The sequence below is a fragment of the Theobroma cacao genome, chromosome 6 (assembly GCF_053813885.1).
Source record: "Theobroma cacao isolate CCN51 chromosome 6, ASM5381388v1, whole genome shotgun sequence".
NCBI classification, from domain to species: domain Eukaryota; kingdom Viridiplantae; phylum Streptophyta; class Magnoliopsida; order Malvales; family Malvaceae; genus Theobroma; species Theobroma cacao.
Window position 1 is genome coordinate 22,389,264 of NC_142644.1, and position 26,281 is coordinate 22,415,544.

Genomic DNA, 26,281 nt, shown 5'->3' on the forward strand with positions numbered 1-26,281 from the left:
GGCATGGGCTTCAATTTATAAGAATAATTAGGCTTTAATTAATTAACAATAGTTAGCTAGCAAATTACGATCACGACCATAACAAAAAGTTGTTGGGGAAAAAATAATCAAAGTAATATGACTTTTAAAATGGAATTTACTGTCTTTTTTTTCCCCCGAAAGAATAGTGTCAGGGGAGGCCGGAGGCGGCTTCTTTTTGTGGAGACAGCCAACTGATGACGCGCTAAGCGCGTGCAAATTTACTTTCTCGATTTATAAGGGCCTTCAGGAGATCCCCAAATTCCCGATAATTGTGTGTGTTAGGGTTAGGGCTTTTATTTCTTCTGTGACTCCCCAATTTTTCCGATCTCTTCGAATTTCGGACGCAAACCCTAACCCTAGACTCCCAACCATGTCGTCCAAGCAAGGTACTCTCTTTTTCCTCATTAGAAAATCTTGGCTTTGCTAATTTCGATGTTTCAACATTTTCAACAAAACTTTCTTTTTTAGTTCCCGTTATTTCCGAAGGTTTTTATTTTCTTTTTGTGTTTTTCTGGGGCTTTTTTAGGTGGCAAATTGAAGCCTTTGAAGCAACCCAAATCTGATAAGAAAGAATACGACGAGGTATTACTATTATTCATATTGTTTGAATCGATCTATTATGTAAAACAAAAGAAAAAGATCTTTGCATATCGCGGATTATTATAATATTTTTTGACGGTTCGATTGATAATTTACCTTGTCTCAAGATTTAGTTTCCTCTTAATATCATGGCACTGTTTTTTAAATTTGTATTTTGTTTAATTGTATTGAAATTAGTAAAGTTGCTAGAATTTCTAGCTAGAATTGAAAGCAAATCATGTTTAACTTCTGCAACTTGTGCTGGGATATTGTGAATTGCAATCTGTTCGATATTAAATTCAATTAATTTTGCTGATATTAGGGGCAGAATTATGCAAAGATTTTTAGATTAAATTCTATGTATTCATGGTCTACTTTTTCCTATGCCGAGATTGTATCTTCCCAAAGAATCTAGGTGGTAAAGTAATTTAATTTGGAGGCATTTTCCTAATCCCAATTAATTTGTTATTGTGCAGCACGATATGGCAAACATTCAGAAAAAGAAGGAAGAAGAGAAGGTGAGTTATCGGCTTTGTGACTCATCCATTTTGGTGTTTCCCTTTAGCACCTTTTTCTTTGTAAGGATGTTCCGTGAATCACCGATCTGATATATTATTTGTGGTGAGCAGGCACTTAAAGAGCTGAGAGCAAAGGCACAACAAAAGGGGTCATTTGGTGGTTCTGGGCTGAAGAAGAGTGGGAAGAAATGAGGGTCTAGAACCCAAACTGAAATAGATAATATTGAGTCTTGTGTTATGATTCCAACTTACATTATGATGGCATATCATTTGTTTTTGTGTGATGTCTAGAGATCTATTGGGATGATTTGATGGTCTAGTTTCATGCTGAATTTGCTACAAAACCTTGTGTTCAATGTCATTATGTCAAGCTTAAATAAATTTAAGTTCTACCGTTGTGCTTTAGCCTGTGTGTTAAAATTTTCTTTAATTGTGGTTTGCTAATGCCTGGATTTGGCCTTGGTATGTCCAATAATTATATTGGACATTTCAATTCCTTTAGCACCCAGTACAATCTGTCCTTGCCTTTTCCTAGTTCTTGCATGGTGGATTTGCATCTTGATAGGTGCTGATTTTATTGTTGATGGTAGTTAAGACTTTAATTTCAATAGCATTACAATTTGGTCACATACTACAAGTAGCATATATATATATATATATATATATGTGTGGTACTTCAAATATGGTTAGCAATTAGCTTTTCCCTGGTGCTTATTTATCAATGATGAAATGTGAAACTGTCACGTGAGTATTTAGCTCACTTGCTTTCAATTCAATCTATTAAATGAACAAGAATGGTGAATTGATCAAACTTTCATTGGTATTAAGAGTGCCATGTATTTTGGAGAATAATTCCATGACTAATGATGCTAAATGTCATGGCCCATTCACTGTTAACTGAAAAATTGACTTTCTTGTCTACCTATGTTTAAATACCTTAAATCATTTTGTCGGAAAACGTTGAATCCTTTCCACGGTACTCCAACCATTGTCCATCGTCGGGTCAACTTTGTTCCACTAGTTGTCTTCAAAAATGATCAGAAGCATTTTTAGGTGTGAACTATATAATTAAATTTGGTAAAAGCCTCGGGATCGAACACAGAGAATAGCAGTTTCACACATTCAGAGAGCCAAATTGTGAAGAATGAAAAGAATTAACAAACATTAAAAATTTATACCACTAAAACAGAAACCATATCTAATGTTCTTTATCTAACAAAACTGGCTACAGAATCATACAACCCAAAATTTTCACAGTGCATTTATCAACCCGAGAACGGCAAAACAACATCATAGTTTGAGCTGCATCAATAGTCCACTTAGCCTTCTGCATCAGCGTCTATATGCGTGGATATAGGCAGTACCAACTTATATAGTGTCAAAGCAAAATTTTGAGGTGATCAAGGAACTTGAATTTCTCCATTATTGTTTCTCTGGGTTTTCGGGTTCTTCCACCTTTTCAGGGTCTTCTTCTTCTTCCTCTTTCTTTTCTTCCTCTTCCTCTTCTTCCTCGGGAGGATCAGCTGGCATTGGTATAGGTAATGGTGTTTTCATTGGGCTGAATTGGGGAAAAATATCAGGTCTTCGCCCAGGTTTGGGCCTCTCCCATTCCTTCCACATCAAACCAATGCATACAAGATAATCAGAAACTGTACAGGTGAATAAAATGCCTGAACGCAACTAAAACTGTCTGTAGAACATGAAATGCATACATATAAAGTGCATCAAAACAGCACATTAATTTGATTAGAAATTTCAGAAAGAGGAAAGCATAGGGAATCCCAATTAAAGGGCCCTACCTCGTGATGGTTATGTTACAATTATACCTCTCATTTCCAAAATATAGCAGGCCTAGACATTTGTATTTGCCCCTAGTTCCAAGTCATTACACAAGTTTCCTGACAGCCCATCTCTAAACAATATCATGTGTCGTATTTTAAAACCCCGCCAATATGTTGCTATAAACTAACAACAAAAGAGATATAGACCAACCATAGTGCAATATAGCTAGTCTTCAATTTGTCTGAGTCCTTTGGTCCTATCCAAGAGGCACAAGTAACTAATGATTCCAGTGTTGGTCCCAATGGATATGGAGTAAGGGAAGTGAAAAACCTAGCTATCAGTTGGCAAGATTTTTTAGCACCTTCACCGTATAAGCAATGTGCTCATTGATCTTCAAGATTTGCCAACTTTCCACAACAAGCTCCACACCATAAAGTAAACCAAGGTGAGATAAAGATAACGAAGAAGCTCTAGAATTTATGCCTTTTCAGTTTTCCTATGCTTACAATAATGAAAATATGCAACAAACCTCTATAAAGGAGATCTTGAATGATTTTATACCTGTTAAACTTAAGATTTGGAGTCTGGGCAATGAACCAGACACAGGCATTTTTTAGGCAAGTCCTAAACAGCCATACCATTGACTGGCATGCCACAGTTACCTTTTTACTTTGTGATTGAGCATTGAGCAATCACACAAGCTCTCAGTGCACAATCATTACATAATTTGTTGTCATGTAATATTTAACTCCTTCAGCAGTGCATAAGCTAGACAATGCATCTTAAATGTATGAAACTACATAACAGTCATTGAATCAGCATAACTCAACAATGATGAGGCAACAGATTGACATTATGAATTCAATGCAAGAAAATGAAAAAGAAGATCTTAGATTATTAATGACCACAAAGGGTATAAGAAATGCAAAACATTATACTTACAATCATTGGCTAACATGTTGGAACATGCACCAAAGATAGCAAACCACTGTCATGAACAAAAATAGAAACATAGCTATTGCATTGCACCCTCCATTATAACAAAGATGAAGGTGTCCAACACATTAAGTGGCCTCTGCATTGAATTCTCAAGCATACCTATCTAACCTCACATAGTGCTAAATATGATAAAAATTCTATATATGTTTACAAAAAACACCATGAAATTAGTACATTTCAAACTGTCCGTCAACCTATGAGACATTGAGGGTTCAGCATCAGGCTTCACAATTGTTTGAAGAGCTCATAATATAAAAATTCTTATGATCAAAGTAAGGCCCAACTTCTAAGACCTTTTAATTGGACATTAGTTCCTCAATTTAGGTATACAATTTGGCCTTAAAAACCAGGGACCCTAGCTATTTTATTGCTACTAAAAGACACCAATGTCTTCTTCTAAAAAAAAATACAAAGTACCCACTTTCAAAAAAAGAGATATTAACAAATATATATATATATATATATCTAACTAAAAATTCCTAAATTCAGTGAAATTTTTCAAGCATAATTTAGCATACGAACCGTAAAAACCTCCATTTAAAAAATTTTCCAACTTTTGCAATAAAAAAATTCACTTCAGCAGAAACCCAGAAAACCTTAACTGTCCTCACATCATTCAGCACCGATTACCAAATAACAAAAGAAAACGCCTTACTCAATAAAAGTTTTAAAGAAACAAAGAAGAGAGAGAGAGAGAGATTTTGATAAGACTTACAATGGGGAAATCGAGAGGAGAGCGGCGAGTCATTTTCTCTTCCTCGGGAGCCATGCAAACAACATGTCTCTTCCCTACGTTGTAGCTCGTACGAGGAATTATCGTTATCGGATTTCGACGAAAAGCAGGCGACGGCCCGAGATATAAAGAGCGAAAATTATGTGTCTGATGTTGAAATTTAATACAAGAGCTTGAAGTCGAAGTCGAAGTCGAAGTAGAACTATTGGAAGACGGAAACGATGAGGATAGAATCAAAGGGAGTTTAGTCAGTGTAGCTGTTGTTAGCAACGCCATCACAGTGTTGCCGCTCTTATCTCTGTTATTTTTCTGTCTCACTCTTTTCTAGTTTTTTTCAAGGTTTTGTTGAATTTATTGTGAAGGAAACCGAGTTCGGGGTATGAATATGAATGGGAGATACGTTGGGTTTTGGGATTTAGAGTTTAGACCCAATAAGAAGCCCATTGATCATTCACCTTGGATTGTGGAATTCAAAAGGATTACAGGATGATAAACATTGTTCGGTTTTGCAGAATTATGTAAAAAATTTAAATAAATTTTATTTTTTATTGTAGGTAAAATTATATTTTTATTTTGTATCTGCTATGCTGACGTAACATATTGACGGGAGCATAACTAGAACATTTTTAAAAGGGATGTCAAACAAAAAGGGATACTAAACAATAAAAAAAATTTCTTTATATAATTCAATTATCATTCAATTAAAAAATTAAATAAAATTTATAAAATATTATACATACAAAAAATGTGTATTAATAGTAATAACGGTGTCATATATTGATATGATTAAATGAAATTATGAAAAGAGTATCTCTCACTCTCTATGCGTAAGAGTGGAAAGTGAAAATAATTTTTCAAACTCAAATGAATTGTCTCCTTACTTTGTGTAATCTAGCTCTCTTTTTATTTTCTATTTACCTCTTAAATTGCTAATGAACATATTGGGTTATTGAGTTGAACTATTGAGATATAATTTGTTATAATAGGGTGTTATGTTAGATTGTTAAGATATAATATGTTATGATATGTTTATATTTATATTAAAACTTAATTAGTTTAGATTACTAAACTTACTTTTATTTGTTTTTAAAATTTGATAAGCTTAACATATTAGTTTTAAATTTATTTTTTGGGCTTAACTAGCAATATGCTCATCATAATGACTTTAATTTTATTAAACAGTTTGAGGAATAAAAATAATTATTAAATAAATAATTATTTTGAAGGTCATTAAAAATATATAATAAATAAAATTATATTGAAAGAAATATAATCATTTCATTTTATTAATTTGTATGTATACCGTTGTTACTTAAATTTTACAATATACATGTTAGAATGCATTGGTTATACTGAATAAAAAATAATATATTAATGAAATTCAAAACAACAGTGAAACACTGCAACTTATATTTGAGAATTATATAATAATTTATTTTTTAAAAAAGATTAAAATTATAAAAAATAAAATCTACATAACAGAAAAAAAAAACATGACAAGTAGAAGATAGAATCAACATATGACATAATAAAAAAGAAAGAAAAAGAACATGATTGATAGTTCGTAGAAATTTGTGAAAAAAAATATATAGAGATTTAGAATATATAAATAAATAATAAAATAGAAATAAATAAATAATATAAATTGAAAAAAAAACAAAAAAAACTCTAAAATTGAATCAAGTAAATAAAATTATTTTTTTATTCTTTATTTACATTAATTATTAAATAAAACATTATTTTAGGAGGCCATTAAGAAAATTTATAAAAAAATTTAAAAAGTTTAAATTTGTGTAAAAAAATTTTTATATTTTAGGAGACAATGGCCCCCATCCTATAAGGAGTCTCCACTCTTGCATGTTGATATGATTACGTAACATTTTAATATTTCACATTAGTATCATATACTATAAAAAATAATAAATGACATTTTGAAGAATTTGTCACTCCATAGCTGCCATAAAGATGTATTTGACTCAAGTATAAAAATCTGATAAAACCTAATAAAAGAAAGTTTATTTAAATATTTTTAATAATTCAAAATCTTTTTAAAATATTATTTCAATCTTAAATGATAATGATCGTACAATGAAGCATTTATCTTTGATATTTATGGAAGAGTGTGACAATAAGAAATTATTCATAAAATGAAAATTAGTTGAATATGATATGGTTACTATGTTTATTAAAATGCATCATAATCTACCATGATCTTTGAATAAATATGATATAGCTCTATGTTTTTTATTTTACTACATAATAATAATAATAATAATAATAAGATAGTTTGGATATGGTATGTGGCTATAACTTGTCCGATTTGATTGCATAACATGCTTTATTTAATTCTACAGTATAATGCTATGAGACAGATGCTTAAGAATTCCAAAAAAGTACTCGACCAAGGAGATTCGTGATCTTATCAAGTAGAAGCACTGGGTTGTGTTTCATCTTTCTTTCTCTCGTGACTAAGGCATTTAGCAGTCAGCAGAAGTTTTGAGGAAACTTTGCCCTGCTACAAAGTCATCAACTCCTGCATTGCAGGCTCCACCAGTTCTAAGGACAAAATCCAGAACTAGTTGAGAACCAAGCAACATCCTGAGACAGTTCCTTGTATTTGTCACACGTTTTTCAACATGGCGCTCTTTCTAACGTGGCCCACTTCTGATAGTTTTTTCAGTGGGTGGCGTCCCTTCCACATCCAATCATGAAATCTCCTCCAACAAAACAATCGTGTACAAACTGCTTGCAAGTTGCAACAACCTCACCTTATGGTCATCCTTTCCATGCAATTCCTAGGTGATTCATCATATGAAAATCATTGGCTGATTATACCTTGTATACATCGCAGGCAACTGGATTTGCATGACCCAATTTTAAATTGGCCGATAGTCTATCCATTTATCAATTATCAACACCGAATACATATATAAATAAAGATCAGCAATCATCTGGGCAAAAATTGGGTTGTGTCATTCCTCCACTGAAACCAGTTTTCATTGGGATGAGGAAGTGAACACTAACCCAAAGCCAAAAGCACCCAAGGACCAAGGGGGCAGGGGAAGTTCACGTGCAGAAACCTTGTTTGGCCACGTGGGAAGCTGCTAATGGGGACCTGAAAAGAGGAAGTTGGCCGTTTCCTCCTCCTGGACACTACCAACAAAATAGCAACCGGTGACATTTGTTTCGGTGCTCCTATTTTTGTAAGAGTATACAAACAAGGAAAACTTGGTCTCTGCAGACTTCGGTTCTCGAGTCTTTTGTTTTTCTCTCTTTCTTTCTTTCTTGGTGTTGCTTTTTCTCTCCTTTTTGGAAGGGAAGAAACTAAAAGATTGTTTAGGAAGTGAGATGCACCATTAGGATTATCAGGTCATTTTTTGTTTTCCTTGTTTACAAAGAAAAGGAACTCCAGTTTTATCAAGTCTGGGAGAGATAAGAGACAGGGAGACAGAGAACTTTGGTTTTTATTTTCATTTTTCATTTGCAAGAAATCAGATAAAAGATTGAGGGACAGATTACAGATAGAGCTTTTTAAGGTATCAAAGGTTCTTAAGGTATATCGCCTTTTTATGTCTAGAAAGTCTATATTCTTTCTATGTTAAGTTGTTACCTAGGCATGTTCTTTGATCTCTCAAGCTTAGAGAGACTTGATAAGCTTTTTCTTACGGAAGGAAGGATAAAAATCTGTTTCTAGTTTGAGCAGGGAAGGAGGGAGAAGATTCAGAGCCGTGCAAGAAAAAAAGACTACAGCTGTCCTGTTCATGCTTGTTGTGTATAAAAGAAGGAAACAGAGACAGAGTTGGGAGTTTCGGACAAAAACAAGAAACCTTCATATTTCTGTTGTGTCTGGAGAATGAGATTTGGAGCATAATGGACTTCTGGCCAGAGTTTCTTGCAAGTAGCTGGGGAAGAGAATTTGTGGCTGGAGGGTTTGGTGGCATGGCTGGCATCATCTCTGGTTACCCACTCGACACCCTCAGGATCCGGCAACAAAGCTCAAATTCAGGTTCCGCCCTCAGCATCCTGCGCCGGGTTGTCGCGACGGAAGGACCTGGTGCACTCTATAGAGGCATGGGTGCACCATTGGCATCAGTCACCTTTCAGGTTCCTTTCTCATCTGTTCATTTAATAATTATGTCCCGGTGGTTCAATCAATTTTTTCAATCTAAGGTTTTGTTTATGTGGATCACAAGTTAGGTGTGAATTTTTTTATGCTTTGAGTTTAAGATATCTTACTGCAGTAAAATTTGTTCAAAAGTGCATTTAAGTGGATCACATGGGGGGTTCTTAGAACCTTATCAGGAGCTTGCTGATGAATTGTTGTTATCCAAGTGAACTCATCAATCTTGTTTGGTTCCCCAATATTTCCTGGTTTTTTATGTTTATTGAAGCTGGTGCTTTGGAAAAGTATTTTGGCTTATTAGAGATTTTGTTGCTTTCACTGGTGTCACATTGCTTTTTGGTATTAATCACATTCCATTAAAAAGGGGGATGGTGACTTGGTTTTCTTTTTTTTTTAATGTATATATTTGGTAAAGCCATTGTCCAGGAATTTGGCCTGATATGGTGCCTCTAGCTTATCAATGTGACAATATCTGATAATCTTCCTTTTCTTTTCCTGAATGATGTTTTCCAGTCACGCATATGTATTAGGATGTACATCCTGCTCAAAATTTATGATAGGAATTTGGCCGTATTCTTTTTTTTCTTTTTAATAAGGATTTTGATTTTGCTGAGACCTGGCCTTACCTTCTTTCCTCCGTAACCCATTCCTTGCTCCTGATCCTATATTTTTATTATAATAAGGTAGATATCATCTATTAAGTGGTACCTTCTTTTCTCTAAGAAAAAGAGTTGCTTTGCCTACAAGAACTGATCTCTGCAAGTAATCACTCAGGAACAGAGTCCTATTTGATCAACCCAAAAAAAAAAAAAAAGAACGAGAGAGAACAGAAAAGAATTCACAGATGAAAGTTTTCCACTCTAAATCATCTTAAAATCACCTAGGTCAACTTCAACGGCAATGATAGCATTCCCGATGGGTGCTTGTGCCCTGCTGCTCCCATTAAAGAGTTTAGAAAGGTGAGGTTAAAGTTCATGTTAGGAAGCTATTTTATACCTTGTTTACCTGCAATGCTTAGCCATTCGATATAAGAGAAAACTGGAAAGATATTACAGGCACATTCTTGCTTGGTTGGCAGTAATTTTATCTAAGTTATCATGCATGCAACAATGTGCATTATGGACATTCAAAATATAGGTCCTTTGAGTGTATATTGGACTGCTCAAACGTACCATTAAGCTCAGGATGCACAGCCCTGGAAGGGTGACCTCACAAGCGTGCAGTTCTTCAATAATTTTTGACAATTGGATCTCATTTTGATTTTGCATTTTTCTTTTGTTTCCGTGCTGACAGAAGGATTTGCACATTGCAGAATGCTATGGTTTTCCAGATATATGCTATTCTTTCACGAGCATTTGACTCATCTGTTTCATCCACTGACCCTCCTGCCTACAAAGGTGTTGCTCTGGCAGGAGTTGGAACTGGGGCCCTACAGAGCATAATGCTCTCTCCAGTAGAACTAGTAAAAATCCGCCTCCAATTGCAGAATACCAGTTATCCAACTCTCCAATTGCCAAGAGCCCTTACAGGGCCAGTTACTGTTGCTAAAAGCATACTGAAAACAGAAGGCTTAAGGGGACTATACTGCGGTTTTACCATCACTGCCCTTAGAGATGCACCTGCTCATGGCTTCTACTTTTGGACGTATGAGTATATGCGAGAACAGCTTCATCCAGGGTGCAGAAAGAGTGGCCAAGAAAGCCTGAGAACAATGCTGATAGCGGGAGGTTTAGCAGGGGTTGCTAGCTGGATTTGCTGCTATCCCTTAGATGTTGTAAAGACCAGACTGCAGGCTCAGTCACCATCCTCTCCACAAAAGTACAATGGTATCATTGATTGCCTCCAGAAAAGTGTAAAACAAGAGGGATTTGGCGTCCTATGGCGAGGACTGGGAACTGCTGTTGCTAGAGCTTTTGTAGTGAATGGGGCTATATTTTCTGCTTACGAGATTACATTGAGGTGTTTATTCAACAATGGAAACATTCAGACAGAGAACACAATCGAGAATAATCTGGACAATACTTAAAGAGGATCAAAGATATAGACCATGTAATGGTAATTCAATAACAATTTATTTATAGCTTATAAGAGCAGGCTAAGATTCGGGTATAATATGACATGATATTGAAGGACTGCTAGATCCTGGACATAAATGTTTCTAAAAGGAGAAACAATTGAAAAAATTGAAGTTATTCCGTCTTCGCTGTCAGCAGCTGGGAAGACCGCAACTTCAAAGTCTAGACAAGCATTGACCCGATCAGGTTTAAGACATTGTGCAACGAGAAATAAAGTACCTCTATGGGAAAAGCCATGAGATTAATTAACCAACTTATTCTACATTATTCCATCGGCATTATATAATCAGATACAATGGAGAAACAGATTCTATGTCCAACAATAAACAATAAGGACCTTGCTCAATGCATTATACACATTCCACTAGCTTCTGTCCTTTGCTTCTGCACCATCTAGCTCGATCACCCAGTGCATAGCAATTCAGTCCATTTGCCTTGGCGTCATCGAGCCCGCAGCTCATCTACCCTAGAGCATATAATGGCCTAACACAGGTTAAAAATTACTGAACCCACATGCACCTCTCACACTCCCTCGCATCATTTGTGCCACATCAATAGGAACCTGTCTCCTTCCAGAAACGGTCCAACAGGGATCCATCCGCTATATTTTGTGCTACTACCTCAGGAAGCACCGCCATCTTTGACTGCAAACATCTTATCCTTATTCATATTTTTATATACCAACCTGGACATGCTCCATCTTATCAATTTATGACATTCACTACTCATTTGTTATCATCATCAAATTTGAGTTCACTCGACTGCTTCTGGTATTTGCACAGACTCTTGTCATTATAAGTCATTAGATTTGCTTAACTAGATATGAATCAGCCATGCATGGTGGCCCAGAGTGAACAGCTTGGAGCCTGATCCTGCCTCTTCAGCAAAGCCCTGCAGCGATGACTAGAAATTTTGCGCTGCAACTCCACTATGCTGCAATTTTATAGATTGGTGAATCAGAATGAAGCAACAGGGAAATGAGAGTGCAGATGAGATTAAGTTTTCTGGATTGTTACCTTTGCCATTGGCCATCTACATAAACATTGGTTAAAGGAACAAGGAAAGAAGGTATTGTTTTGTGAATTCTACAAGTTTCAGAGAAAATATAAACAGGATCAACCAACAAGTATAAAGAGACGAAGTAGAAAAGCCTGGAGTATAGGATTGTCTTGAGACACTTGGATCCGATTTTCATTTATATAAATTGAAACAAGAAAGCACATCTACATGATCTTATTTGTTAGACTGGCATCCTCAACAACTCACATACTTCAAAATGAGATGTTCCCAGCATGCTAGTGCAATCTTTATGCATGTTATTTAGATAAATGACATCCAAGCATCTATTTAGAAATGCTGATAAATATGATGAATACTGAGTTACTTGTGCAACCATAAATGTGAAATAGCAACCGTGTGAAAGAAAAACAAGCCACAAAAGAAGAAACGACTTTCAAAATCAGGTCCATAATTGTAGCAGCTATACTGGATGCATCTCTTTGAAGACATTAGCATGCATCATTTGCATTGAAGAAAAAAAGTCTACCAGGCGATGGTAACTATGAATGAAGCACAGAGAAATGCTATGGACTAATTAACAATGGTCTGTACTCTGTTGTTTCAGTTATAGGATCAAAACTGAATTTGGCAACTCAGAAGCTCTGTGAAGCAATAGCTGTGTGATTTTTGTTCATAACAACAGGTTCCTACCAGTTATGCAATTCTACCAATAAACATACACAACTAATATTACAGTTGTGATTCTCCTCTATATTAGCTCAGAGATGTTAATCTGTAAAAGTTTAAAAGAAAAAAAAAAGCCATAATCGAAAGTACAAAACAGAGAGCAAACATCCTATCATGTTAGCATAGGGGGAAAGGAAAGAATGCTTAATTACACAAAACAAAAAAACTTCTTAACCAAGTCAGTCAACAGTATGGCGACACTGGGAATCTGTAATCACTGGATAGCAAACAACCACTGAATCAATCTTATCCAAAATTAAGTAATGAACAAAAAAATGTACTAATTACATAAACAGTTAGACTGATTAACCAACTTATTCTACTTCATTTCAGTTTTATATATCTCAAAGAGTTGAACATATAAAATACAGCATATCTTAATCGTCAACCTTAGCAAAACTAAAACAACAACAGCCGTAAGAAAAAGCCAGACTCATATTCTTAACGACCAAGATACATAACTTGATCAAGCCCCTCCTTCTCCAAACTGTTCCATCCTCTCCTCAGTAACATTAAGCCCTGCCATCTCCTCCTCTAATCCACAACTATTCTCGACCAAAACATGAGGATCATTATAATGCCTAACAGCCTCTACAATCCCCCGAACACGCTTATACGGATCAGAACAGTTATCAAACACTTCTGATCCCACAAAAACACCATCACACCCTAACTGCATCATCAATGCAGCATCCGCCGGAGTCAGAATCCCACCAGCGGCAAAATGCACCACCGGCAGCCTTCCCATTTGCTTAGTTTGAGCAACCAAATCATAAGGGGCAGCAATTTTCTTGGAAAACGCGAAAACTTCATCTTCATCCATATTATTTAAAACCCTAATTTCACCCATCACAGACCTGACATTCTTAACAGTTTCAGCAATGTTACCAGTGCCTAACAAATCCCCTTGTGTTCTAATCATGGCAGCTCCTTCCCTCACTCTCCTCAACGCCTCGCCGAGGTTTTTGCAGCCGCAAACAAAAGGGCATATAAAATTATGCTTGTTAATAAAATTATCTTCGTCAGCTATAGCTAAAACCTCGCTTTCGTCAATGTAATCAACTCCGACTCGTTCGAGTATTTGGGCTTCGACAAAATGGCCGATGCGGGAACGAGCCATGACAGGGACTGAAACAGTGCGTTTAATTTGTTTGATGAGAGAAGGATCCGGCATGCGCGAAATGCCTTGGCAATTGGGTTCGGTTAGAACTAAACAACAGGCGCCTGCTTCTTCCGCGATTTTGGCTTGGCTGAGGGTTGAGACTTGGAGAATGGCGCCGCCGCGGAGCATTTGGGCCATGCCCACTTTGATTGAGAAGGAGTTTTTCTTGGCGTCAGTGATGGCCGTGTTGTTGTAGAGTGTAACGGCTCCGTCTTCGGCCATGGCTGTCAGATGCTTGTGGATTTGCTTCAATGGAGGAAGCCGTAGCGTTTTACGTTTCCCTGATTTTGAGTTTGTGGATTGATTAAGGGATGGGCGATGGGAGGGTATAAAAGAGGCGCTACCTGGCGGTGTTGGGTTGTTTCCAGAAGTTTCAATGAAGGTTCAAAGGTATGGGTTTATTTAGCCGGTGGGAAAGGAAATGTGTAGAAGCTTCTGTCCCAGCTCTGGTTCCATGTTGTAAGGTCCAGACAAGACTATTTTATTTATAATTTATAGGTTCATGTAATAATAATTATTAATATTAAATATAAAACTTGTACATAAAGATAAATAGATAATAATTTAATCAAATATTTCATTGATAATTATTTTTTTAGTTGGAATAGAATGGTCTTAAATTATTTTAAAAATTGCACATTTAAATATTTGATTAAATGTTGATGCATAAAGCAAAACACTTTTTTTAACTCTAATAAAGAGTTGGGAAAATTTAAAGGGATAAAAAATAAAATATTTCAAAATAACCAACAAATATAATTTATATTATACTAAAATTTTCCCAACGTCTTGCTATGGGATAAAATTATTTTATTTGAATAATTTCTAACTTTTAAAATATTGATTTTTTTTAGATATCATAAAATAATTAATTATATATCTTTAGTTTTTTGTTTTATTAATCATAATATAGTTGATATAATCAATTAAGCTTTCTAAGAGTTTATTTTTAGATACAACTAATTGAATAAAATGCAATGTAAAAGATGAAAATTAGCAGTTAACTATTTTGTTTAGTGATAGGTATATGTATTCTCTTATTAAAGAGTTGGTTTCTAATCTTCAAACCAAAAAAGTTAAGCGTGAATATAATTTCCATGCATCAGATCACTATTCATAAGGTAAGAATACTATATACAAATATAAATATTTAAATTTTTTAAATTTATTATTTAACCTTCTTTAATTTTATTTAATCAATTAGTTTCTTATTTTCATGTTACAGATTCTCCATCTTCATTTCTTTCATTTCCGAGAATACAAAAATAATAGTACAAAATAAATTATTTTTTAATCTATTTAAGTATACATATAAGCATATTATATTATCATATAAAAATAAAATAATTAGTTTTTTAAAATAAAATAAAAAATTAAAATCAATTTTAACATTTACATTTTAATTAAATAGTTTAAATTATATATTTTTAGTTTTTATTATCATGAAATTATCAGTTAATTGACACTCTTTTTGTTTAAAAGTTCATATATGATTTTATTAATTATGTAGTAATTAAATATTCTAAATATGTTATTTTATCATATATATATTTTTTTTAGTTTATATTTTTATGCCGCAATTTTTTCTTTGTTTAATAAGAATATTTTTAGATCATTTTTTTCTTCCTTTCCTTTTTTTTTTTTTCTGTTTCCTTTAATGGATTAAAAATAAAATAAGGCCTTAGGGCCTTAATTGGCTGAAAATTGTCAGCCAATTATGGTGCCTTAGGAACCTTACTTTATATCATGTAACAGATTTTATATGTGTATTTCTTTCTCTCTTTGTCCCTATATACCTATATATATATATATGTTTTACATATTAATACTAACTATTTATATATATTGAATGGACAGTTTTTGAAAAAAAATATCCCTTTTGTCTCATTCTCCCAAATCAAATCTAAATACTCAAATACCCATATAGATATTATCGGCATCTATGCCACTCTGGTGTGAACTTTTGCCTCTGAAAGCGAACACAAGCTTCTATAAACAAGAGGATCAAATGTTGACACTCAAAGGTATTTTTATAGTATAAAGAGTTTTCTTTAACCAGAATCACATATAAGTTATGATTACATATTATCCCACAGATCAATAGACAGGGTTTTTTCTATGTTAGAAACGAATCTGGCACTCCTACTTCAATAAAGATTTTGTAATTAATACCATATACCCTTTCCCTTGCATTTTTATTTTCCTAAAAAATATATGGTAATGGGAAATCGAATTGCATTGCACAAGTAAAATTATGGGGGTGTTTGGTATACGGCTTATGGAGAACATTTTCTGTATTTTAAATAAATGTATTCACGTTGCAGTACTTGATTTGTTTAAAATAGATTGTAAAGTCTTCCCGTTGTAATGTCATTACAATGGGCAAAAGGTATCTGATTCCCTCCCATTACAAATGCAATTCCTTCTCTTCATCATCATCATCATCACCTCCTTCTTCTTCTTGCCTAGCCGCTCACCTGTATCAAATTTGCTAGCGTTTGTGGTCCAAGATGATGGTGGCTAGTTGATATGTGGTTTATATTTTCAGATCTTGCATATATCAGATCTGATTGTTCGAAGTTGAAGTCTTATAGATTATCTATCATATCTAATAATTCATCACTGATAGAGGTTAGGTTCTTGATTTCATGTCTTTATTTTCTATTTTTGTCTTGGTTTGCTGCCAATGAAGCTTTGATTGGAGATTGTATTTGTTTTGCCTGTGTTGGATGTTCTGCTGTTAGAGGACTTTGCATTACCCACGACTATTTGATGATGGGTGCGTGCGAGGAGGAAGGAGAAAAAAAAAAAAAAAAACGAACTGGGAGTTCTACATGCCAAATAAATTGATTTTATTAGTTGAATAAAATAAAAAATAATTAAATATATAATTGATAAATCATATATGAATTTTAAAATAAAGAGTATACAAATTAAATGGAAATGATAATTGATTTTATAAATGTGTCATTAATATTAATTGATTAACTATTTTAAATTAATTAAATTTATCAATTAACTAATTAATTAGTTGTTTAAATTAATTACTTATTTATAAAAAGTTTAAATTAAATAATTTAATTTCTTAAAACATAACTAATTTACCAAAAATAAATATTGTATAATTTCACATATTTTAATATTTAAATAATTAATATTCAAATATCATATTATTTTATCATATATATTATTTATTATTTTAATAATAAAATTAAAAAATTAAAAATAATATAAATTAATTCAACTTTATATTTTTATACATAAGGCTAATTTTGAAAATTTATATTACATTCTCAATAAAATACCTATAAACCAAACACTATAATATAATTTTCTCAGCAATTATATTCCTTACAATGATCACTTTTTCATGTTATACCAAATGTTATAAAGTTATCTATCCATTAATTACATACTTAATAATTACATTCTTAATAATTACATTCCTAACAAAATACCAAACGCCACCTAAGGGTAATATCATGTATGTTTTGTCCCAAGAGAATACCTAATGCTTAGCATTTAGAGACTCCAATTTTTTATACTCTTAAGATGGAAGTGGTGAAATTTATGGAATGGGAGAGAGTTACTTATTTTTGTCTATATCAAGCTAATTTAAAATTTTAATGTTACCTATTACACATAATGAAGTTATCATCTAGACATGTGTATGCTTAGGTATATAATTAATGAGGTTATCATAAAGAAATATGTACATGTTACGGATCTCATATTAATAAAAAATATTGTTGATCTTGAGTTTATAAATAAATACTTTCTTCCACTTAATAGGTATATTTTTAGAATTAGAAACGTGAGTCCATAGTAAGTAATATTAGAATAAATTTAAATTTTCATGAATTATAATAAGAATTCTTTATTAGGATTGGATAACGATCGGTTGCAATTGGACAACCGATTGCAATCGTCAGTTATTGTAACCGACGGTTATTGTAACGACGATTGCTATTGCAACTGTCGATCGTTCTGATTAACCTCGTCGACTGATCGGCTCGATCGTCAAGAGGGACTCCTTTCCCTTGAGTTGACCGATTAATTGACCAGTATTTTTTTTTAAAGGGGGAAAATACAAAATTACCTTTCATTAAACCCCCCTTAAAGGCTAAAGCAACACTTATGTCGCTATTATTTCCCTTTTCCCCCGACGCTTCTAATTTTTCCTTCCCTTTGCGCCTCTCCCTCTCATACTAAACCCTAAACTAACAGCCACCAACCAAGTGGGTTCTTTTCCATTCTTCAACTGGGCCCGAACAAGCTTTCTCTCTCTCACTTACACAAGAGCAAAGCTTCCTTTAACCATGACTACTTGCACTACACCGTCATCATCGCTGATGCTAGCGTACGCCGCATCTACAGTACATGGGCAAGACCTCACTTCTTTTCTTCTCTCCTTCAAATCCAACAAGCCTACCTTTTTTCTCTACCCACTCGTTCTCAAGACTTCCAAAGACAGGAAATCCAGCCTAAAATGGACCAATCTATGTCCCTAAAGGGATTCCAAGCATGTTGTTGTAGCTGCCGTGGCTGCGGAGGCTGCTGAGGGAAAAGAAGGAGTGGTTGAGGGTGCCACTGCAATTGCCACTGCCCTGCCTAACCCCAAGAAAGGAAAGGCTGCGTTGCCTCTTAACCGAACCGAAATCGACCGAACCGAAACCCCTTTAAAACCGTTTGAAACCGACTTTAGACACCATGCGGTTCGATCGGTTAGAATAGCTTAATTTTTTTATCGATTTTACAAAAAATCGAATCGAAAACCCACCAAACCGACACTTGCTCACTCCTATTCTTTATAAATAATTTTTTTTCTATCTTTAAGTCAAAAACGTGTATAAATTCAATGTTTGGATTTGGTACTCTATTTTGGAGAAGTATGGCTATAATAAACTTGGGAATTTATCATATACCAGGCCTTGGGCCAAATTGGGCTGACATTAATTTGTATTAATTGGACTTTGGGCCTCACAATATTAAAGCCTTCCGTAATGAAAGAAAATGAAAAATGCAAGGCAGATATGACTTGCTAGATGGATAGACCAATAAATAAGTGAGTGGGCCGACAGGACTTATTCATCTAGAGTGGGACCCTACATATGTCCAATGAATGTTGGTCGCAAGATCTATGTGAATTTGGCTGTTTGAGGTATTGTTTGCCGTACGATATCACGCCTAATTTTCCAGAATGTTCTTTTTTTTTAAAAAAAGAAAATTACAACCTACCCCCTCAATAAATTCCCACAGGTTTTGAACTTTTGTTTTTCTGGTATCAATGCTTATTCTATTTTTCAATCAACCCAACTAAAAATTAACTCATATGAATGATACGAGTAATATTTTGCATGATATTTTACAAAATTTTAATTGTTGTAATATATAAAAAAATTTTGAATTATTTAAAAAAAAATTCAAATGCACTTTTTTTATTATATTTAATTAAATTTTTATATTTTTATTTTAAATCAAATACAGTTTTATGATTAATAGTTAATTAACTGTTATTAATAAAATCGTTTTATGTTAATGACATGATATAATAATATATTATAATAAATAATGACATAACATATGTTAATGTAATATAATAATATAATCATATGGCATTTTCTATGTTTCATATCAATGACACATTGTATAAAAAATAACAAGTGATGTTTGACTAATAACAGTTAGTCAATCATTAATTATAAATAACGGTATAAAAGTTTTACTAAACGTAATAGAAAAATTAAAATATATTTAAATTTTGTTAAATAGTTTAGATATTTTTTAAAATATTATGTCATTTTAATTCTAAAATGATAATATATAAATATGTTTAAGTGGTTATACTGAAATATTTGATTCATTAATTGGTATATGATTCTTTACTAAAAAAAACAGGATTCGAACCTCTTTCTTTCGATTAAAAAAATTATGTTCAAGCAAAAATATAATAAAAAAATTTACGTTCAAGTGGAAATACAAAAAAAAAAAAGTTTATATGACACATGTATTAAATTTACGTGGCGTAGTTATATCCATGGAATACCATAAAGTTGATGGTGTTATTGTCCATGAATTAACTTTTTATAATTCATAAATTAAAAGTATTTTAATTCTAGTTTTCAGGAAAAAAAAAATAGAAGAAGAAAAGGAGCTTAAGTAGTGGAAACGTGTCGGGGGGTTAGAGGGATCCCTCCAAAGTGGGAGTTTTGAATGAGAAGACTCAAAAGCGCGCAACTGATTAATTCGTCGGGCCCACCATGTGGGACGGTTGTTGTTGATAGGCCCATTCCCAAAAAAAATCCAATTTAACCCCAAATTAATTACAACCCCGTCCGCTGGACCCACCCACCACGCCCTCGATCCGTCGTCGTTTGCCCCGCGCTCCGCAGCACGTGCCGCACGTGTCTCCAAACTGTCTTCAAAATTCAAAAATCAAAACCATTTCTCTCTCCTCCACTAATTGACAGGGTCCTCTTCTCTTTTACTCTTCCGCTGAATCTTTGTCTTAAATCAAAGCTAGAGAAAGAGAGAAGCTTCTTTCTTTTTTTAAGCAGGAAAAACCCGATTAAGATCCGATTAACTGTAAATCGGGTGATCGGCTGCATTGATTTTGTCCATTTTCTTTTAAACAAGGGACAGAGAAACGGGAAGCTTTGGATCGAAGCATCGAAGGTTTTTTCCTTTATTGTCAGTATAAATAATTGAGAAGAGGAGGGGAGAGAGTTGGGAGATGAACGGAATGGGGAGACAGGGGCAGAGATCTGGTTCGACAGGGGTTCAGGTGCACCATCAGAGACAATACTCAGATAACTTCTTGGAAACGACGTCGAATGGGAGATGGCTTCAGTCTGCTGGTCTTCAGCATCTTCACTCTTCTAACAACTCTATTCCTCCTCTTCAGGTTCTCACATTTTTATTAATTTTTTTAAAGTAAACTTTTTATTTTTTATGTTTGGTTCCGGATGATATGCATAAAAAAAAATGAAAATATCAATCTATTTTTAAAAGTGATTGCTATTTTTAGTAATAATACAATGTGTGGATTCTTTTAGATCTAATTATGTAATTTTAATTCTCGACTGTTTATTTCGCAGCTTGGAAAACTGTTAAGAAAGCCGGCTACTCGAAGTCAAAGTTTTTTTTTTGGTATTTTTTGAAACAAAAATTAAAGTGAAGTTTTTTAGATGCCATTTTATTGGAGTACAAATGGGGTTTCGTCTTTATAGAGAAATTCTTAATTTTTTTGTAGATCTAAATTATAAGGTTTTTTTGCCAGAAAAAAAAACTACGAGAAAAAGAGAAATTTAATAATTAATCTGCTAAAGTTTAATGCTCTATTGATGTTCTATTACTAAAGAAGAAAAAAAATGCCAAAAAAAGAACTCAGGAAGAGAAGGTTTACATTGAAGGGTTAGTTTCTGGATCTTTATGGATCAAATGTAGTTATTATTTCAAATGCTTGATTGTGCTCCTTTGTGGCTTGAATTGAGAGCAGGATTATGCCTTTTATGGCGGTGGAGTTGGAGGAGGCGGAGGACAAGGGTCTAGAATGTATAGGAATGTGCAGAGGGGTTTTAATACGGGGAATGACTTTTTCACGGAGCCTACAACTCCTCCAGTTAGTTCACGGCCGTCAAGCCAGAGGAAGAATGGTGGAGACTCCCCCAGTGAGTTCAGTCCTGGTCTTCTAGATCTGCATTCTTTTGATACAGAGCTCCTGCCTGAGGTTGGTCACTCAACATTTCTTCTAAGAGTCATGGTCTTCTAGTGAGTGTAGATTTTATGTGTACTATGTATGCTTAACGGCTTATATATGTGTGTGTGATATGCACTCTGAGTTTATAGTTCAATTGGTGAAAGAGTAGCCATTGTTGGCTTACATTTTATCTATGCAAGTTCTATTTCTGTCCATCAAACATGAAGCATCAATAAACATAAATGATATTTGTACTTTTATTTCCCCAAGAGTATGCAGGTTAAAATTTTTTAGATTCAATTGTATGAGTATTTGGACCAGTGTATATGACACTAAATGACATAAAATGTGTTGCATCTGCTTTGGATAGACCTATTTTTGCTTTCACCAAGGCACGGGAAACTTAAACATTCATATCAGGAGTAGTGTAATTTTCCATGCTTAGTTATGGTGATGCTTTTTGTCTATTGGTGACAGATGCCGGTTCCCAACCTGTACGATGGTCCTTCTCTCTATAATCCTGTTCGAGGCAGAAGCTTTGATGACTCTGAACCCTATATTTCAGACAACAAACAAGCAAGCAGAGCTCGTGGTGTGCCAGAGAATAGCCTCCTCAAAAGCTTTGCTTCAGACAAAGAGAAGGCCAATTCAGTTGCAAAGATCAAAGTTGTGGTATACTCTCCTTCTGATGATCTGCCTTCAGTTGTCTCTTTTTAATTTGTTCTATTTTCACCCTAAAGGAATGCAACACCGGCAAGATCAGTGGATGCTGGTTAAAGCTTGTGAATTCATGCTGAACCACATTCATGCATGACATGCTTTGCGCAAGTAAAATAATGCTCAACATCATGTTATCTTACATGCACTACTACTACCACTGGGCCTAAGGTTTCTATGGGATTTTTTGACTGCAGGTGCGCAAGAGACCTCTCAATAAAAAGGAGTTAGCAAAGAATGAGGAAGATATTATAGAAACACTTTCCAATTCCCTAGTAGTCCATGAGACCAAATTAAAGGTAACAAAAGAAATTTTTTATCCTTTATAAGCTCCACATTATACCGTACTACAAGGGTGAAATGAGAACATAGGGATCCAAAATGACCCAAAGAATCTCCAATGGGTGTATCCCAATTTGATGCCCCAAATAAATGTGAATGGGGAATAATGACATGCAGTTTTCACATTTAATTATTTTAAGCAGTTACATACAGCAATCAGCAATCTCAAAGGAGGTTCAATTATATTTTCAGAGGTTCTGTGTCTAATGATTATTAGTCTTTCTTGCAAGAAACATTATGTGTTAGTCATGCAAAAAGTAGCAGCATTTATGTTGTTTTTATTTATCACTTGGCTTTTGACACACTTCAATTACTCATCTAGCATATAAAGATTTTTGAGTATCAATTTATCCTCATAATACATGTTTTGATGCATTTAATTCTTGACATTTTGTAGGTTGACCTAACAGAATACATGGAGAAGCATGAATTTGTTTTTGATGCAGTGCTGAATGAGGAGGTCTCAAATGATGAGGTGAGTAGATGATATAGATTTATTAGTGGATAAAGGAAGAATATATTACAAGACATGGATTCCTAGAATGATTTTTTCACAGCCTATATTGGTCTCATTTATATTCTGTAGGTCTATCGTGAGACTGTGGAGCCCATAGTTCCTATAATTTTTCAGCGCACGAAAGCAACTTGTTTTGCCTATGGTCAAACAGGTGAATAGCTGCCACCAAGATCTTGGATAGTTCTATGATGAAGTTGATTTTGCATGAGCCAAAATTTGAATTTATTCATTTTAGTGAAACTTTTGTGTGATTTTAAATTGTTCTGAATATGTTTTCTCAGTATTTTTTCTGCACAATCATGTTAGTCATTTGCGAGACAAACGAGTTATCATTATGGTTGGTAATTGCCTTTTTTTTGCCCCCTTAATCTGCCTAAATTTGGCAAGGTTGAAGGATACCTTCGTTGTGTTTTGCTGCAAAATTTTCATGTTGGACACTAAAATTTATCCGCTTCATGAAGTCATTTCATATTTTTGAATTACAACTTCTAAGCCATCTGGCACTTATAGGTCTTTCTCTTGTTCAGGAAGTGGGAAAACCTATACTATGAAGCCACTCCCCCTTAAAGCTTCTCGTGATATCTTGAGGTTGATGCACCATACATACAGGAACCAAGGATTTCAGTTGTTTGTGAGCTTCTTTGAGATATATGGAGGAAAATTATTTGATCTCCTCAGTGATAGGAAGTAAGTTGTTATAAGCTTTCTCCTTACCAGTCAGTGCTGTTAGTTTCTAACTTCATTGAAAACTGCTCCTTCTCTGCGCAGAAAACTTTGCATGCGAGAGGATGGTAAGCAGCAAGTTTGCATTGTGGGTCTACAAGAGTACAGAGTATCAGATGTAGAGACTATTAAGGAGCTTATTGAGAAAGGAAATGCCACAAGAAGTACCGGTACCACAGGTGCAAATGAGGAATCCTCCCGTTCTCATGCCATACTTCAGCTTGCTATTAAGAGATCTGTTGATGGCAATGAATCAAAGCCTCCCCGTGTTGTTGGCAAGCTCTCCTTTATTGATCTTGCTGGAAGTGAACGAGGTGCAGATACCACGGATAATGATAAGCAGACAAGGTACAATGCATTCTTTCAATTGCAAAATGGTATGACCATGGATGTAGAGCAGATTAGTTGCAGAGCTTGATATTTTGATGCATTACTGGAGGCAAGAGTTGAGAATAAAGAAGAAATGTTTTTAGCATCTGATATTAAAGTTAGATTGCAATGCATTGTAACTGCATATATGCAGCTAAATTTGTCTAACCGACCAAAAATATCGGAGACAATAAGTTATGCCAAATGGTCCAGAATTTCTTGATCACTTCCAAGTCATGTAGGTGTCTTAGCCGCCTAGGCCTCTTAATTAGTTTTATGTAATTATTTATTATAAAGTCAAACATTTCACAGCACGAGGGTGTTTAAGAAGTCTAAACACACCCAGAATTGATATTTTTGCAGATGAAATTTGGTTCCAATTCATGATGTTCACTTCTAGCATTCCAAATATTGTTCTTCAAGTGGGACAAACTTTAGATGTGTACTTAATTAATTTTTGTAGATGTGCTTGTTTAATTTAGGCATTTCTATTTGTTATGCAGAATGGAAGGTGCTGAGATCAACAAGAGCTTGTTAGCTTTGAAGGAGTGCATAAGAGCCCTTGACAATGATCAGGGTCACATTCCTTTCAGAGGCAGTAAACTTACAGAGGTTCTAAGGGACTCATTTATGGGCAATTCACGTACTGTTATGATATCTTGCATTTCACCAAGCTCTGGGTCATGTGAACACACTTTGAACACCTTAAGATATGCTGATAGGTGAATAAGATATATTTGATTTAAAAAATTGCTTCAGCATCTGTTTTAAAGTTATTCTGCTGTTGCTTTTGGTTGCTTTTTCCTTTCATGCATTTGACTTCCATGCAATGTAAAACTACATCCAGGGTGAAGAGCCTTTCAAAAGGGGGAAATCCTAAGAAGGATGTATTATCTTCAACCTTAAACCTGAAAGAATCAACTGCTCTGCCCTTATCTTCGGTTTTACCAACTGCATCGACCTTTGAGGATGATATTAATGATACATGGCCTGACCAAAATGAAAGAGATGATTTTGATGCATCAGAAGATTCCTATGAGCCGGAGAAAGCGATGTGGAAGAAAAATGTGAAGCCAGATCAATACAGTTTCTCTACTTTGGAGGACAAGTTGTGGAAGCCTAACGGTCAGACCAAATGGAAGGAACCACTCAGAACTGATTTTAAGCATTCAAAATCAGATGATGATTTGAATGCCCTCCTGCAGGTAATTTTGCAAGATAATGATTATTGTTAGAGACATGAAAAGCAATTCATTTATATTTTAAAAGCTTTTGCATTGCTTTTACCCAGGAAGAGGAAGATCTTGTAAATGCTCATAGAAAACAAGTGGAGGAGACTATGAATATTGTCAAAGAGGTAAACAATTAGATCGGTTCATTTTTAAGTTGTTTTTCACCCTGCTGGAATCTGAGTTCTGAAGGCATTGTTTTCCTCATTGGTTTGCTATTACGTAATTCATAAAGCAGTACTTATCTTTCTTATTATGTTGTTTGAGCTGCTGCTTGCATGATTTGGAGGCCTATATGTTGATAGGGTTGTACATCTGTTGAAGTTTTATTAAATGTGCATTTAAAATTTGCAGGAGATGAACCTGCTGGTTGAAGCAGACAAACCTGGAAACCAGCTGGACGATTATATATCTAGATTGAATGCTATTCTTTCTCAGAAGGCTGCTGGCATTATGCAGTTACAAACTCGTTTGGCTCATTTTCAGAAGCGCTTAAAGGAGCATAATGTTTTAGTATCTTCTTCTGGCTATTAATCACTTATCGCGTTGCAGAAAGAAGTCAAAACTATTAATTTGGCTTCTCCCAGAAATACATTGCAAGATTGGCCTAAGCATGGGTTTGGTGAGGCCTTTCTTTTTGTGATTTTTAAGGAAGTATATTTGAAACTTGGTTTCGCAGCAGTTTGCCGGATGATCCACCGGTTATCCTGTAACCGCCATTGATGCAGGGTGATTAAAACCCTGCCCCCTTTCTTTTCCATAATGCTATTCTTTTTTTTTTTATTATTATTATTATTATTTTCTTGTTCTTCAACAAGAAATAGCCAATAGGCGAAAGGAAGTAATGGATTTACATGCTTTTTGGCATGCTATTGTAAAGTTCTGCAGTGATATTGTCATTTGATTCATTATTCAAATATGTGTCAGACAATTTAGTCCATGTTTTT

At 34.4% G+C, this 26,281-nt stretch overlaps 4 protein-coding genes across 7 annotated transcripts; 2 read left to right on the forward strand and 2 right to left on the reverse strand.

The window, feature by feature from the left end:
- Window positions 1-2,272: 2,272 nt before the first annotated feature.
- Window positions 2,273-5,008, reverse strand: LOC18595923 (uncharacterized). Its single transcript, XM_018122607.2, has 2 exons — window positions 4,615-5,008; window positions 2,273-2,729 (listed from the first exon to the last, which is right to left on the reverse strand). The coding sequence occupies exons 1-2, from the start codon at window positions 4,906-4,908 to the stop codon at window positions 2,541-2,543; spliced, it is 483 nt and encodes a 160-aa protein (XP_017978096.1). The 5' UTR covers window positions 4,909-5,008; the 3' UTR covers window positions 2,273-2,540.
- A 2,142-nt stretch (window positions 5,009-7,150) lies between these two features.
- BAC2 (Mitochondrial substrate carrier family protein) lies at window positions 7,151-10,843 on the forward strand. 3 transcript variants are annotated; one of them, XM_018123471.2, is made up of 3 exons: window positions 7,151-8,186; window positions 8,327-8,736; window positions 10,068-10,843. In XM_018123471.2, exons 2-3 carry the CDS (start codon window positions 8,503-8,505, stop codon window positions 10,779-10,781), a joined length of 948 nt encoding a protein of 315 aa, XP_017978960.2. In that variant the 5' UTR covers window positions 7,151-8,186; window positions 8,327-8,502; the 3' UTR covers window positions 10,782-10,843. The 3 variants fall into 3 exon arrangements, with proteins under 3 accessions (XP_017978960.2, XP_017978959.2, XP_017978961.2); XM_018123470.2 differs by having other exon boundaries at window positions 7,151-8,736; XM_018123472.2 differs by lacking the exons at window positions 7,151-8,186; window positions 8,327-8,736 and adding an exon at window positions 8,769-9,714 and having other exon boundaries at window positions 10,049-10,843.
- Window positions 10,844-12,878: 2,035 nt separating this feature from the next.
- On the reverse strand, window positions 12,879-14,196 carry PDX1.2 (pyridoxine biosynthesis 1.2). The gene has a single exon (XM_018123474.2). The coding sequence runs from the start codon at window positions 13,958-13,960 to the stop codon at window positions 13,043-13,045; it is 918 nt and encodes a 305-aa protein (XP_017978963.2). The 5' UTR covers window positions 13,961-14,196; the 3' UTR covers window positions 12,879-13,042.
- Window positions 14,197-20,203: 6,007 nt separating this feature from the next.
- On the forward strand, window positions 20,204-26,274 carry LOC18595927 (ATP binding microtubule motor family protein). 2 transcript variants are annotated; one of them, XM_007024097.3, is made up of 12 exons: window positions 20,204-20,642; window positions 21,237-21,467; window positions 21,915-22,109; window positions 22,352-22,453; window positions 22,894-22,971; window positions 23,083-23,164; window positions 23,541-23,700; window positions 23,782-24,084; window positions 24,609-24,827; window positions 24,953-25,310; window positions 25,397-25,462; window positions 25,689-26,274. In XM_007024097.3, exons 1-12 carry the CDS (start codon window positions 20,472-20,474, stop codon window positions 25,866-25,868), a joined length of 2,145 nt encoding a protein of 714 aa, XP_007024159.3. In that variant the 5' UTR covers window positions 20,204-20,471; the 3' UTR covers window positions 25,869-26,274. The 2 variants fall into 2 exon arrangements, with proteins under 2 accessions (XP_007024159.3, XP_088663560.1); XM_088807434.1 differs by lacking the exon at window positions 20,204-20,642 and adding an exon at window positions 20,972-21,151.
- Window positions 26,275-26,281: the final 7 nt, after the last annotated feature.